The sequence below is a fragment of the Manis pentadactyla genome, chromosome 11 (genome assembly GCF_030020395.1).
Source record: "Manis pentadactyla isolate mManPen7 chromosome 11, mManPen7.hap1, whole genome shotgun sequence".
NCBI lineage: Eukaryota > Metazoa > Chordata > Mammalia > Pholidota > Manidae > Manis > Manis pentadactyla.
In genome coordinates, this window is record NC_080029.1 from 69,089,361 (window position 1) to 69,106,298 (window position 16,938).

Sequence of the window (16,938 nt, forward strand, 5' to 3'; positions counted from 1 at the left end):
AAAGAAAAAAAAAAAATACACCAGCTCCCTGGAGATTTGGTTTTCAGGAAATGAGATTTTTATCCATGAAACCAAAGGATCATTAGTAGCACAATCAGAACAATGGAATTTCACAGTATCAATGCCAACATCCAGGTGTATCGCCCTTGGTTATTCTAGCACAGCACTTGAAATTAATGTAACAATGTCCTAATAGGAATAAATACAAAGAACGGAGTTGTTAAAACACTGGTTAAATTATTTTCACCAAATAAAAGTTGGTTTGTAGAAAAATAAGACATCTTAGTTATAATGAATATATGTATGAGAAAAGTTACAAAACTGGAAGTGAAGAAAGCCTGTGTGAAACCTTTTTAGTTTCAGGATCTGGCTGGAGCCAATTAGAAATCATGAAAACTATATTGAAGTTGTAGAGCCAAGCAGAAAAATAGCAGAACACTTAGTATGCCTGATGTGTATGGCTGAGTCATCCATCATCTGGAGTTTTTGATGAAGAACAAAGTGAAATGAAAACCTTAATTTTCTTGTACTAATATATACTTAAGTGTACTGACTTATTTTATTATAGTTATTTATAATAACAACAAAAAACACATGTCAAGCAATTGCTTAAGGTCTGGCCCTATTATACATACTTAACATATGTTAGCACATTTAATCTCTACAGTGGTCCTGGGAGGCGGTCAGCCAACAAGTAAATGTATGTATGTAAGTGTCTGTGTGTGTGTGTATGCATATACACACATAGGTCACATATATACATATCTGTTAAATATAAAAATATGATTGGGAGACATTTATTTATAAACATTGTGATAATGTGCATGGTGAATTTTTAAGAAGAGGATAGTATGTGCCACATTTTTTAAACTTACTTCAAATTTTATCGTCATAGAGCTTGTCATGTGCATACGTTTGGGAAATGCTAATTTAATCATTGAAGTCCCATCTAGGACTACATCCAAGGGATTCTTAAATGAATGAGCAGTCTGTGGGGTCTCATGTGGTACCAGAGCTACACAGCTGATCCTGCCATAGGCATTGGGCCCCATGTGGATTATCACGAGATGTGAAGGGGTGACGATGTGGGAGCCAGCAATACTTTTTTCTACCCTTAATCAAAGGAGGCTTAGCATCATTATTTTTAAGGATAATAAAAAACATGTAAGATTTTTGCACAGATGCCTGCTTTGCTGGGAACTCTCACCTCATACCACCCTTCATCCAAAGTTAGTGCGTTTGAACACTGGATCTGAGCTGAAATGTCATTTCCTCAGGGAAGTCTCTCCTAATTCCCTTCTAGTCCTTTGTTATATGCTTTCTTAGACTGGCACTCCATTTCTTTATAACACTCCTCTCACTGTGCTCTTAAACCCTCATTTGTGTGATTACCTGTCTAATGTTTGTCTCCTCTACATGTGCCCTCCTGCTTCTACAGCCCCCCTGACTCATGAGAATAAGGGACCATGTCTGGTTTGAATTATCATTGTATCTCTAGCTAGTGACCCAGTGTCTAAGTGTTTGCTTGTTACTCACTGGGTGAATGAAGGACTGTGAGCACTGTGAGGCCTGTATTTACCTGTTGTGAGAGGTGTTATGGGTGGTATGTGTGCTGTAACAACCCAGGTGAGTTCTTGTGGTGGTTCCTGGATTCATGACATCAGCTTTTCCACTTCATTTGGAAAGCTGGTGTTCGCACCCAGTCCTTGTTTCTTAATGGTGTATCATTCACATATGGTATATCACTTGCTAAGAAAAGTGTCTTACCTCTAAACTCTTCTTCCCTAACCTGCATTTCTGTATTTATGACCCAGGGCATAAGCCAGGCAATGCTCCTCTCTCCTGCACCCTTCCTCAGTGTTGTTATATTCCTGATTATTACACATATTTAGGCCTATCCAATTATTCTTTTTAAAGAAAATTACCTAGAATGAAGTTAATTTAGTAAAAATCAAATATTTTAGAACATGAGAGTAAACAGTTAAAAAGGAGATGAGATAGTTATTTAGTTTTTTTATGAAAGGTTGATTTTTTTAACTGACTTTCGTAAAATTGGCAAATTGTTCAAGCAGTCCCATAACTATTTGAGGGTTAGTGCCATCTTTAAGGGTTCCATAAATACTTTTTGTAAATGTGTGCTATAAAATTAGCATTTCCTGATAATCAGTCTGTGTGCACTAATGTTTAGAATTTAGTTTTAATTTAATGGAAAATTATACTTCATGCATCTGAAATACAGACACACACTATAGTATACTAATACCATTATCCTTCATTCATCATCACCAGTGAAGATGGTAGTCACATGTGCAAATTTTCCAAATAAGAGTACATTTTATTTTCCAGTTATTTTAGATAATTTAATAGAAATCTTTTCAAATGTATTAATACTATGTATATATGTCTTTTTATCTAAAGGACCAATAATTCTGTAAGTATTAATTATTGTTCTCTTTACAATACTCTTTTGAGGGTGGGATGTCTAAGACTACTGACTGCACCTGTCTTAATGACCCCAGCCAGTTTTTCTACCATGGTAAGCTGTCCCTCCTGCTGTCAACAAGCCTTCAGTGGGCCAGCCCTTTGCCACTACCTTGTCTAGTGAGAACTGAAGTTTTCCAGAGAAAATCTTCTACAGAACTCATTAAGTCATTCACTTTGGTCTTGTCCAAAATCCAGAATCTCTAGTTGCTGTCCTGTTCTTCATTTTACCCTGTGCTTACATCCTTTACCATTCATTCATTAAAGTAATGAACAAACATATAGCCTTATTAGGAAATGTAAAAAATCTACAGTATGCTATAATGACAATTTTACTCAGAGGGAAAGAGTGTAAAGTACATTTTTTTCTATTACTAAGCTGCACATCCATGTACCTAATTACTGTTGTATGAATAATTTTAGAGTGCCTACTAAAGCTTCTAAGAGCTGTCACTGACTAGTCATTTGTCAAGGTATAATGCAGGATAATATGTTTTTACACAACAATGGTGAGGCTCTTATTAATTATTACCACCTATAATTGCTTGATATGAACATTTATTTTAAAACTTAAAAATTATATACAACAAGGTAATTATTTAAAATACCTCCAGGAAGTTGATACACAGAAGTTGCTGCACTAGTGTTAATGATGTATTAAGTCATTTCTTATTACTTTTGTCTTTTTTAATAGATGACATGTTATTCAAATTAAAATAGAAGGAAAGCTACTGCCAACAATTAAGCATCACACTGAGTCACATCTGCTGCTTAAAGATAAGCACAGAATTTATTACACAGACTTCTTTAGCAATATTGAATGTCTACATGCCAATATATCAATATGCCCAGGGAAAGAATTTATAGCCTGGCTTTATTCCCCAGGGATATTACAAATTCAGGTTATATGCATGTTTCTGTGTTTTATAACTGAGTTTTAAGTCTCATAACCAAAATCTACCATTTCACATTTAATCAAAACTTTAATTCCAGAAGATTTCATGCAGACCTCTCTTTGGTGAAATATATTCCTTCTCTTCTCAGATAATCTTTTTTCCTTTTATTTTCCTTTGCTGTAATACAAATAGAGGGTAAGGCTAAGGTCCAAATTCAAAATTATTAGTAGAAGTGATTATTTAAGCAATGAGATTTTGAACTTAATGGAAAGGAAAATGATTTTAAGAAAGGATATCTAATTCCTCAAGGGAGGAACAACCTAAGACAGGCACAGTCGCAGGGGGGCCATCAGGTGAGAAATTGGGAATCAACAGAGGTTAGAACCTCATCCCCCCTGTTTTGAGAGAAATCTTCTGCATCCGTGGATGTTTTGTTGCCCTTGTCTAGCTTGGATTAATACTTAGTCTATAGGTACAGGCCTGATCATCTACATTTGCCCTCTTACAGCACTAAATTATGTTTTTACCTTTATCTTGCATCTACCTACCACTTCAGCATTTTATTAAAAAAATAATAATAATAATAATAAGGGAGAAAGGTGGGATTCACATATAAATCAAGTATAAAAATAAAACAAATAATCATATCTGACCTGATTGTTTATAGTTCATGATGTGTGATCAAAACAAAACTGAAAGTTTCTGTGATATGACTGCCCTTGCACTGTTCACCATGTAAGAACTTATTCACTATGTAAGAACTTGTTCACCATGTAAGAACTTGTTCGTTATGCTTCAGAAGATTGGAGACTGTTGAGAATTAGGCTTGGAGTTGATTAATGATTGTGCATTGAGTCCCCTATACAGAATTTTATTGTTGTTAACAACCATTTGATCAATAAATATGAAAGATGCCCTCTCAAAAAAAAAATGATATCTAAACAGAAGAGTCCTTGGGTCAGATTCTAGATCTGCCTTTAGGAAGGCAAGAGTAGAATATATGAAAGCCCTATCTTGAACAAGAAAAGGAATTTTTTTTGGCAGGAGGGTGAAGAGAGGAATATTAGAGTGGCTTTGTGTTTCTAAATATGGACCTTGAAGATTTCTAAAGTTGATAGACCCTTGGTGTTAGGCATCCCTTTTCAAGGAAACATTGGATTTGTGGAGCAGGGAGTGATATCATTGCAGGTGCTGGTGTGAGAGAAAGAATTGCAGAGTGAACAAGGCAAGGGCTTTGAACTGTCTGCCAGGGTTATCTCCATTTGGACAGCATGCCTATGGCCCAGAAAATACCAAAGTAAAATGGAGAATGCATATGTAAGTGGCTCTGAACTGGACAGTTGTGCTGTATTACATGGCTTGGGCAATGTATAGTGAATCTTCTTAGTTCAACATTGAATACCATTTAGTCTTCATCATTTCAGAAACTGGAAGTTTTCAGAGGCCTTTAAAAATATTTCATGAAAATAGGTATTACAGACTTATTATCACGACACATCTTTGGGACTGAGAGATCAATGATTCGACCAGCGATCTCGAATAAAAGTCGCCACTGAAGAGAGAGCAAATACTACCTTTGATAGTGGGGTCTTAGTTACTGTAATGGGTGATGGAACACCGTTCATTTTTCTGCCTAGCTTGGGGGTGCTGGGGAGGACCCTGGGTGCAGGAGGTGGGGAGGAAAACAGAAAAGCTAAAAAATCCTATGGTTTCTGTTTCCCAAGGTTACATTCAGAAAATAGTCTCATAGCTGTGTGCTCATAGTGAGTGGAATTCTTTTCATGTTCCTCCTTTTGAGGTTATGAAGTCACCAAATAAGACTCCTGTGCCCAAATTTGAATACATTTCAGAACTATGCCTCAAAATAATGTATTTCACTTTTTCTTTTCTTCTTTCACTTATAACTTGTGTTTCTAAGTGAAAATTTAGTGTTCAGTGAAGTTTGTAGTCTTTAGTCATCTTATATTTTTGTTGTTAAAGCTGTAGTGCTGTATGCATGGTAATCACCCAGTGCTTATTCACTAAGTATTTGCTGTTTCTTCATATACTTAAGTTTTTGAATGGCTTAAATTTGTACTCTGTTTTTAGATGATTTTTTAAAGTTGTGAGGTGACTGAAAAGCAGTAATTTAGTTTCTTTGGCAAAGTTAATAGTATGAGTTTATGACTGGTGTCTTTGTTCTTACTCATGGCATCCCTCAGAAGGATCCAGTTGGCCTAAGGACCTTCTGCCTTCAGTACCATCTTCAGTTGCCTTAATCTTTCCTGCTTTTCAGAGCCCAGTGCTGACATCACTCAGGTACAGCTTCACCAAGGGAATTGAGAGATATTTTCACCCAGCTTTTTGTTGGGCATTCTTGTTAAATAGTTGCTCAAAATGTGTCATTGATGTCCCTGTATTCCTGGAACAACACTTAGGGAGCACTTTGGCCAAGCTAGGAAGTGGTAACATCTTTTTAATTTATTTGCTCATTAAGGGTGACCAGTCATGGCACTACTTGTTGTAAATAGGAGAGTTCTTGGAAAATGACTTAGGAATTATTTTCAGTAAGAGGAGTACAGTATTCAGCTGCCTAATGTGTTCTGTTATTGAGCAGAATAATTTAATTTCAGGATTTTCATCACCTTTAGCAAAAGTAAACTGGCAGTATATTTTCATTTCCTAATCAGGCCATCTCTCTCTCTCTCTCTCTTTCTCCTTTTTTTCAACTTGACTGAATCATGGATTAACTTGTTTTTTGTATTGCTTGTTGCTTGCCCTTGTGATTGGCCTCAACTGTGGAAAAGCACCCTCTGTTCCTTACAGTGCCTGTTGGCCAGGTCGCATTTCAACTACTCATTAAAACATGTATTTATTCTACTCTGGAGTGCATTGTCTGGCCAGCCATGAATTTATAGTGAAATGTAACAGTAAATTGTGCTCTGTGGTCAAGAATGCCAAATGACACACACAGCACAGAGGTTTCCAGTACAGGGTAGAATTAAAGAGCTTAGGACCAGTGCTGGGATTGTTGGCCATATTTTCACAGTGGCCAGTTTTGTTAGTCGAACTTGGAGAGAGCTTGAAATCATTTATCTCAGATGTTTGTGCTCACAACCACAAAGCCTCTGAGAAACACAGAACTGATCTTGTAATAAGCTCTAGCTGAGTTTACAAGCCTCTGAGCCTTTCTGAAAGCCTGTTTAGTTTAATGAGGGTTTTCAGATTTCAAAGCTCACACACCTTCACATAAAAACAGATGATTATGACCAAATTAGGGAATGTTGTTCTATGAGTGTTTCCCCCAATATGTTCTCTTCTCAGTTGTCAGGCATTGTTCTGTTACACTTTTCACCTTCCAGACATCATTTATAAATACAATTTTTGAAAGTCTTATTGTATATAGTTTCTATTCAAGCAGAATATTATGTTACATAAAAGAAAAGATTTTTTTCCCTCTAACATTAAAAGACAATGTGCATATATTTTGTTTCTGGCCAATAATAAAAGGTGTAATCTGAAAAAAATCGAACCCTCAGCTCTTGCTGCCATGACAACTATCCCAAGAGGCTAGGCCTCCATGTTCACCCTTGTGCCATGCTTCACAAGGCTCTATAATCTATTTCTGAATGGTTTGCTAATGAAGAGTGAAAAGCCATGTCTCTAACCCAGTAAGAAAGAATTTGGAAGAGAGGATATCTATACCTCAGTTCAATACAATTTATATATTGGACAGATAAACTTCATGAATATTATAACTATCTTCATTTAAAAAATTTAATTTAGTCTTTTTAAACAATACGTTTAATATGTGTGGATTTATTGGTATTAGTCCATCTATTCTTATTTTTCAAAATGTTTTCTGAGCCACTGTGGGGAAGTTGGGGTTCCTGTGGCCAGGATCCTCACTGAACTTAAACCACCTGATGATGTAGCTGGCCTGTTGCTAGGCTACTGCTTCCACACCTTTAGGCAATAAACCATTACTATGCTATATAGAGAGCTTGGCCCAGTGCTCTGAACGGACATAGAGATGCTAGTGCTCGACCTACCGCCAGAGATTAAGCCAGGTAATAAACCCTTTCACCCCAAGATCGTTCTGCTGTCAATTTCTTTGGTCACATTGAATCCATAGCGAACTTGCCCTGGGCTGAAACCCATTGGCAAGACAGCCACCCTTAGAAAGAAATACAGTAATTAGGATATGAGGCATTCAGGCCTTACTTGAATACCAAATCACTTATTACATTATGCCCATGGTTTTACAGAGGCACAACACAGAATGTGATGTTCAAATGTTAGCAATTCAGGACCACAGAGAAACAGAATATAGTGATGTCCTTGAGGAAAGCAAGAGGCGTGTGGATAAGGCCATCTTGCACGAAAATGGTGGAGAGCCAGCAGAGTCCTTGTCTCCTAAGCCCCTCCTCAGGATTCCTGCGTGATCCTTCCACCACACAGGCTCACTGACAAGGCATTGGTTAGAAGACACTGTAAAGTTTAGCTATTCTTTGGAGAAACAATTGCCTTGCATCTCCTGCCTCTCCAGCTATTATTTTCTATTCATCCCAGCCCAAACACTGAATCCTTTCAATTTTCTCTCTCCTTTCTTGAGTCAGAATCAGCTACTCATGGTTTAAAGATATGGTAAAAGGATCTTTGCATTTGTTAATATATTATATTTTGTATTGTAACAACTTTGTATGGTGATAGCTGGTACCTAGAATTATGATGTATATAAATGTTGAATCACTGTGTTGTACACCTGAAACTAATGTAATACTGTATGTCAACTACCCTTCAATAAAAAATAATTATCTACAAAAAAAAAAAATATATATATATATATATATGTACATATTATATTTTGAAGAACATTTGTACAGTCTCTTAGCAGTTAAACTCAGTGTAGCTCAAACTGGGGTTTGAGAATTATATAATAACTACATTTTGTATTTTTATTTAATCAAATACATGTTGCATATTTATTTTAATGTAATCTTAAAAATGCACTCATAAGTTATGCACATTTTTTTCTATAACTTAATTTTCTTGCAAATGACATTTACATAGAATTAAGTAGTCCAAAGGTTGGGTAAAAAAGATTAATATTCTATATCTAAAAAACACATGAGACTTTGGGTTCCATTCACAAGGATTACTTGGTATGGGACATGCTTGCCTGCTCCAAGCAAATAGAAAACAATATAAAATATGTATGAAATGCTTGTTTTAGACACTGGCCAATAGATAGTGTGGGACTGTGATTCCTGAGAGAAGGGAAAAAAAGCAAGGTAAGTACTACAGTCATCTGAGCTTCCTGCCCAGAGGCAGGTCCCAGTACAGTCTAGGCAGAGAGAACCCAAGAAGCTTGGTTGCCTGGTTGCAGGAAGGAGACACAGAATAGAGCTCAGGATGACCATGTCAACAGGAGTTTTAGGGGAGGAATACTGGAAGGTGGGACCTATACAAAGAAAGAGCTCTAGAAATCTGCTTAAAGGTTCCCTTGAGTATTGGACTAAATAGACATCTGTGTATGCATAGGGTAAAAAAAGCTATAAGGCAGAAGAAAGAATAGCTGTTGGAAATTATGAAATGAACACTTTCCTGATCTCACACAGGGCTAGAGACATTTGAGTTTCTACCAGGCAAATAGGAGAGATTTCGCTGAACATTTGGGAACTCCATAGAGATGTTCAAAGAATCATGCATTAATGGTGGAGCTAAATTATCCCTAGAGCAAATACTGTTCTTGAGCTGCCTTAACAAAGCTTAAATTTAAGCTTTGAAAAGATAAAATTGATTTGTAAGTACCTTAATGTTTTGCCAAAACAAATATCAACATTCTTTAAAGGAAGACAACAATGTCAAACTGCTCACATTAATTAATAAAATCTGGCATTAATTTAAAAAATACACATGTGAAAAAACAGGAAAATGTGACCCATAATAAGGATTAGAAGAGTTGATGGAAACAGACCACAAATGGTAGAGGTTATAGACATAGCAGAAAATAACCTTCAAAAAATTACATGAAAATAGGAGATGAACGACATGTACACGGAAAATCATGAAACACCACTGAAAGAAATCAAAACAAACAGGAATAAAGAAAGGCATTGTGTGTTCATGTTTTGGAAGAATTAATATTATTAAAATGTCCATACTACCCCAAGCAATCTACATATTCAATGCAATCCCTATCAAAATCCTAATGGCATTTTTACAGAAATAGAAAACACGATCCTAAAATTCATATGGAACTACATAAGACCCCAAATAGCCCAAGCAAGTTTGAGCTGGAGGCATAACACTTCTTGATTTCAAAATGTATTATGGTAACCCAAACAATATAGTACTGGCATAAAAACAAATAGACCAATGGCCAGAGCAATCAATAAAAAAAGAAAGACATAAATATAAGAAAATAATAATGAGACATCACTAAAGACCCTACAGACATTAAAAGGGTATAAGGGAATAATATGAAAAAATGTTTTTGCCCATAAATTTGACAACTGCAATGAAGTGAATAGGTTCCTTGAGAGATACAAATTGCCAAAGCTCACTTAAAGGGAACTTGAAATCTAAGTAGTGCTATTACTATTAGGGAAATTAAATATGTAGTTTTAAACCTTACAAAAAAGAAAAATCCAACCTCAGATGGCTTTGCTGAAGAATTCTAACCAAAATTTAAGGAAAAACTTGTACCAATGCCATATAAATCTTCCTGAATATGCAAAAACAAAAGAACCTCAATCCATATTCGTTAACTTCATTAAAAAATTACCTCACAGGAGATCATAGACTCAAGTGTAAGACTCCAATTAATTTGTAGAATAAGACATAGGAGAAAATCTATGTTACTTCAGATAATACAAAGATTAATTAGATGTTAAAAGTATGGTCCATAAAGATATATTTAATAACATTGGTTTCATATAAATTAACAACTTAAGAAAAAAAATGTTGGTATGAAAGGACAAACCACAGAGTGAAAGAAAATATATGTGAAACATAACCAATAAACTGCTTTTTTTCTATAATAGAAAGTATTGCCAGAACTTAATAAAAAAACCAAACTACAAAATTTTCATAAAATGGGCAAAGGAGTTGATCAAATGTGTATATGTGTGTGTGTGGCAAATAAGCACATGAAAAGATACTAAACACTAGTAGTCATTGGGGAAATGCAGATTAAAACTATGAGATACCATTACACACCTAATTAGAATGTCTAAAATAAAAACAACCAATATTACCAAGTTCTGTCAAGGATGCAGAGCCACTGGAAATCTCTTGCATAGCCTGTGGGAATGCAAATGTACAGCCATTTTGAAAACAGTTTGTCAGTTTCTTATTAAGTTATACAACCATTTATCTACACCCCAGAAAAATAAAAACTTATATTCACACAAAAACCTCTAAGTGAGCATTTTTAGCAGCTGTATTTGCAATAGTCAAAAACTGGAACTAACTGAAATGCTCCTCAATTGAGGAATGGATACATTCCTCATTGTGGTACAGCCATACAATACAATGGAATACTCAACAACAAAATGAAATAGATTAATCATGTACGCAAGAACACGGAAAAATTTCAAATTTACTATGCTAAGTGAAAAAGTCAGGTTCAAAATTATGTACTGTATGATACCATTCATATGACATTCTTGAAAAGACCGAATTATGGGGACAGAAAACAGATCAGTGTTTGGCAGGGGCTGGGGGTTAAGGGAGAAGTTGACTATAAATGGGCATGGAGAAATTTTTTACTGATGGAATTGTTCTGTATCTTGTCTGTGATGTGATGTGTATACTACATTTATGGCATTTGGTTTTGGTATACATTTTTCAGAACTTGCAGAACTACATACTACAAAGGTTTAATTTTACTATATGTTTATTATACCTTAACCATTTATAATAGCATAAAAATATTAAATACTTAGAGACAAATTTAGCAAATATGTCCAAATATGCATGCACTGAAAGCTACAAAACATTTTTGAGAGAAATTTAAAAGAAGCTAATAAATAGGGCAATATACATAGTTCATGATTTCATTTGTATGAAATTCTACAGAAGATGAATTAATCTATGGAATCAGAGAGCAAATCTGTGCTAGGGTCAAGACTGTGGGTAGCACCAACTACAAAAGGACACAGTAAAATTCAGGAAGTTGATGAAAATGTTTCATGGCTTGGTTGTGATTTTGGTTGCATGGGTGTTGATGTTTGCCAAAACTCATAGACTTATACACTTATAATATGTCCATTTTATTTCATTAAATTGTACTTCAGCGAAGTTTATTTTTGGAATAGTACATGAACTATCCATTGCTTTTTCCTTTCCTTGTACTCTAATTATTGGAGAAATTACAAAAAAGGGAACTATTTTTTTCTTTTAACTAGCATAATGAAAGCAGTTACATCATTTCAGCTCTTGTGTTTCTTTTAAGGAAACTAACTTTACTAAGTGATGTGCAGAAGTAATTTCAAGCCAAGTCATCAACAGACTCCTAAGAGCAAAAGGATGTTCTGAATGTACCCATTCTTAATTCATACAAAATGTCTCATGTGAATGTAGACCCTAATTTTATTAGTAAGAAAAAATAAAGAGGAATTCACAATATATTGTGTTTATCTTCAGAAGATATCATGTTCTGGACATTTCTCCATGACAGTAGCCCCTTAAAAACCACCTTTATTGATGTAACTGTCAAACCCATCACTAGTTGCAGAAATAGGAAGACAATTTTCTCTCTTTGGCTTATGATCTTTTTCTATGACATTACAAATATCGATTTATAAAAGAAATAAAAATCCTTAATTATTATGTGAAAAAGTCACATACAAGAAGAGCCCTTTTAACATACCAAATTAACCTAGGTCGTTTTAACAAAAATACTCAAAGCTGGTGCTGATGGACCTTCTCTCACACAGCTCATGAGATTTGGGTTGAGCTTTGTAATCCGTTTGAAATTTGTTTTGAGATCCTTAAGGCTGTTCCTTCCCTTTTATCAAATAATTCTACTTTTAAGCAAGTAGGGCTACGATTTGAATTTAGGGTTCTTCCTTGCATTAGAAGGAAGAAAGGAAATGCAGGGAATAATAGTAATAGTTAATATTATAATAACAATTGTTAATACAATAATTTTCCTGGGTTTGTTCACTATGACTTGTCATTTGTTTAGGTTTCAATATATGCCTGCTATTGGGAGATTGTCCTTGAGTAATAAATTCTTTAATTTATCCCTGTGCAGAGAATATAAACTATTTATACTTAAACTTATGTTTAGCTATTGTATTTATCTATCTTACCTTTATTGCATGAAAGCTAAAGGCAATGTATGGGCAGCAACAGAAGGGAGAGTTGGGTTATCTCCTTTGCTGTTAGAATTCCTGAGTCAAAGATTCTAGATAACGCTTCTGCCCACACACGAACACATTTAGATTTATTGACTCATGTCTTATTTTTGAATATGCCAAAATGGACTGACCTTATTTTTGCAAACAGATTGCAGCAGTATGTGTAATGGAATTGCAATAAATTAACTCCCATTTTTATGCTATTGGATTGCTATAGATCATATGAAAATGCACAGTTCTTCCCACTTATTAAATTTCTTAACCACCTTTGCCAGGAATTGTTTTGAATCTTATCCCCTGTTCTCCTGTTTCTTGCTCTCCAATGAGATGATTTTGTCATTATGCCCCATGATAGGTGATTTCTTTCCTCCTAATTTGGAGTCATGTCAGTGTCAATTTTTGCCGTGCATTTTTATTTTGAATGTTCTCGAAACTTAGAACTGTTCTAATTAGCTTGTATTTGTGCCCTGACATTTATTTATTTTGTTTTCATTTTAAATTTAGAGGATTTTGACATTTAATCTGTTGTGGTATTTGTATTTACAGTTCCCTGAATGTGGTTTCTATGGAATGTATGATAAGATCCTGCTTTTTCGCCATGACCCTACCTCTGAAAACATCCTCCAGCTGGTGAAAATGGCCTGCGATATCCAGGAAGGTGATCTTATTGAAGTTGTCTTGTCAGGTAGTATATTTTTTTCTCTATCCATAGATTAATAATTTGCATTTGAAGAATTCTTGGGCATAAGGCAACATAGAAAATACACATCAGACTTGGCCCTAAAAGGAAATTTTACGGTTCTATCTGTATCAACTCTCAAAATTATTTTGGAAAATCCAAAAGGTCTCCCTTGAATTAGCTGTTTCCATTCCCAGTACTGTCACAGTCACGTTCTCCCCAGTCCCCCCAAAGCACACACGTGTGCTTTCATTCATTACTGATCTTTTGGACAGAAACAGCAAAAGCAAACAAAACCTGACCTACAGTGAGGCTAAGACAGATGTCCAGACCGCAGATGTCCTGAGTATCTTAAAGCCAAGAAATAACAGCAGGGCTAAGAAACCATTGCTTTAGTTGAGTCCGAAGTCCAGTAGATCCAAGCCAAGCCCAACTCAGAATCCAGAGCTGAGGGGTTAGAGCAGGCTAGGCCAAGCCAGGCCCTACGGCACTAGCTAACTCAATGGCTGAGCAATGGCCGCATTGCCCTCTGTCCAGATTTATATTTCTTGTTTAGAAGTTAGTAACCTGTGTCTATCACTGCAGAAAAAGTGGATATATTTAACTTAAAAAAAGTGCCAGAAGACAGCTCTATGGGAATCCTTATAATAATAATCATTGCAATATTGTGATGAAGTCCAGATTTTTACCATTTATTTCCTTAAAATTGAGTCATTATTGAGAAACTCAGATTTTTCTATTTATTTTTGTTAAAATTAAGCAATGAGGAACTCATTGCTGCTTTCTCCCCTCAGCCTTCTTTCCTTGCTGTCCCTTTGAGTAAAGGAAATTCGTTACTTCCACAATTCTAGGCTCCTTTTCCTCAAGTTCTTCCACTTGTCCTGAGCCCCACACTGAGTGCACTGATTATGATTCAGTTGGTCTGTGTTTGATTTAGTCTAGTTTGCTTTGACTTTATCGATGGCCTATCACTGTATGAGTCCCGGGATTGCCACATTTTCATTGTGTAGATAGATTATATAAAACAACCCGTTTTGCAAGGTAAAAGTAATACTTTTCCTGTTTATAAGGTTGCCCATTGCTAAATAAACAAACCAAGAGCAAAAGCTTTCATGGGGTCCCATTAAGCCAAGCAAAAGCCACTTGCTTTGACTGTGTTCTCCCTTTGCTTTTTGTTTGTTTCCTTTGTCATTGGCCTATGCACAACTAGTGCCTGGACATCTCGTTTTCTAAGTTTCCTGTTTCTGAACGCCAGGGGCTGCCTGGAATAAATTATTCAGGGAAGTCACGCACTGGATCTATTCTCACCATAATTCATATTAAACTCATAGCCAGACTGTTTCACAAATAATGTAATATGTTTTATGAGCATTTTTTCCCTGTGGCAATGTCTAGAAATCTTTGAGGATTTTTTAAATTGCATATCTAAATTTATTTTTCTTTTCATTTTACTTTTGTTATCAAGAGCTTTATAGTAGTACCAGACAGACTGGATGCAAGCTGTGTGTGGGTGTGTGTGGGCTTGTGGAGGGGGGCTGCCCCTTCAGGTTTATCCCAAACTTCGTGAGCAGACCTGCCCTTCCCCACAGACCTGTGCCCTCCAAAGAGCCCCTCCTGCCCGAGGAACAGCATGCCACTTTCACTTGCCCTCTTTGCAGACCAAGGACCCGTTGTGCTTGTACTCAGTCATCCTGCCATCTACCCTTTGGGTTCTATGTTCTGCCTCTCCTGTCTCCCTGGCCACAATTGCTGAGGTGTTTAAAGACAGAACTTTCTCTTTTCTTTTAGTAGTTAAACAACTTTTATTACAAAAGAACAGTGTGTGTTCATTGTAGGAAATATGGACACATTAAAAAGTAGAAAAATTACCCTTAAATCCTATCACCCAGAGATAACCATTGTTAATAATCTATTACAAGCATTTCCAAATTACCTCAGCAAGTGAGGAAAATCCCCATTTCCTTTCTGGTTCATAATGTCCACATCCAGACACAAATTTTGTCCAATTTTTCTTTTTTTTTTTTTTTTTAATCTTTATGCTGGTTTTTTTTTCCTTTTCTTTTTTTTTTTGAGCAAAGTTGATATGCAATATTATATTGGTTTCAGATGTATAACATAGTGACTTGGTAATTGTGTACATTACCAGATGCTTGCCATGGTAAGTTAGTTTGCCCTCTTACAATACCAAAATATTACAGTATTATTGGTTATATTCTATCTGTTATACTTCCATTTCTATGACTAACTTACTTGCAGTTTGTACCTCTTTATCCCTTTCACTTATTTCACCCATCCCCCAGTCCCTTCCCTATGGGAACCAATAGTCTGTTGTCCATATTTATGGGTCTGTTTCTATTTTGCTTGTTGGTTTTGTTTTTTTAGATTCCACATATCAGTTAAATCACATGGTATTTGTCTTCCTCAGCCAGGCTTATTTCACTAAGCAGGACACCCTCATGGTCCTTCCATGTTGTCTCAAATGGCAAAATTTCCTTCTTTTTTATGGCTGAGTAATATTCCATTATGTACATGTACCACCTCTTTAACCATTCATCTATTCATGGGTATTTGGGTTGCTTCCATATCTTTCTATTGTAAATAATGCTGCAATGAACATAGGTGGACGTATGTCTTTTCAAATTAGTGATTTTGTTTTCTTCAGGTAAATTCCCAAGAAGTGGAGTTGCTGGGTCACATGGCATTTCTATTTTTATTTTTGAGGAACCCCCGTGTTGTTTTCCAAAGTGGCTGGACCAGTTTACATTCCCACCAACAGTTTAGGAGGTTCCCTTTTTTCCATATCCTGGTCAACATTTATTATTTCTTGTGTTTTGGATAGTAGCCATTCTGATTGGTGTGCAGTGATACCTCACTGTGGTTTTGATTTGCATTTGCCTTACGATTAGTGATGTTGAGCATCATTTTATGTGTCTGTCAGCCATCTATCTGTAGGTCTTCTTTGGAGAATGAAGGACAGACCTTTTCCTCACTTGCTGTCCCAGCACCTGCTCAGGGTGGCCTCTCCTACTCTTATCAGCTACCTTGTTGGTATTTAAAAGGAGCCAATTATATAATAGCCCAATTCCAATTTTGAATGTGGAGCCTTTGAACCCTTTTGTCATTCCACATACACCTATTTCCCTAGTCCTATTTCCCCACTGTCATTTAATAGTCAAGTTAGTTATTCAGTTATACAAATTTAATTTTACACATACACACACACACACACACACACACACATGCACACACACTCAGTTATACTTAGCTCTCCAGCATTTACCTGCCAACTTCCTTGGTAGCTATATTCTCCTACCTCCTCTTGGACTCTAATGCTTAGCATTGTGAATTTCTCAATAAATGTTTAAAATTAACATTCCTTAAGATCTCCCATCCCTCCATTTACAGCCCAGTCTGTCCCCCATGCCTCTCACCTTGTCTGTTTGTTGTCAGTCATCTGCAGCATAGTCCATAGCTGACCTCACTGCTGATCTCTGCTTGGGGCACCGAGCTGCATCTTAACCATCACTGCCAC

General features: G+C 36.0%; 1 protein-coding gene across 1 annotated transcript in view; it reads left to right on the forward strand.

Annotated features, from left to right (window-relative positions):
• The window catches only part of PRKD1 (protein kinase D1), a 324,013-nt gene that overhangs the window by 182,288 nt on the left and 124,787 nt on the right, over positions 1-16,938 (forward strand). Inside the window, exon 2 of the mRNA XM_036881284.2 lies at positions 13,274-13,412. Coding sequence (XP_036737179.1) covers positions 13,274-13,412 — 139 coding nt within the window. The remainder of the gene's footprint in view (positions 1-13,273; positions 13,413-16,938) is intronic.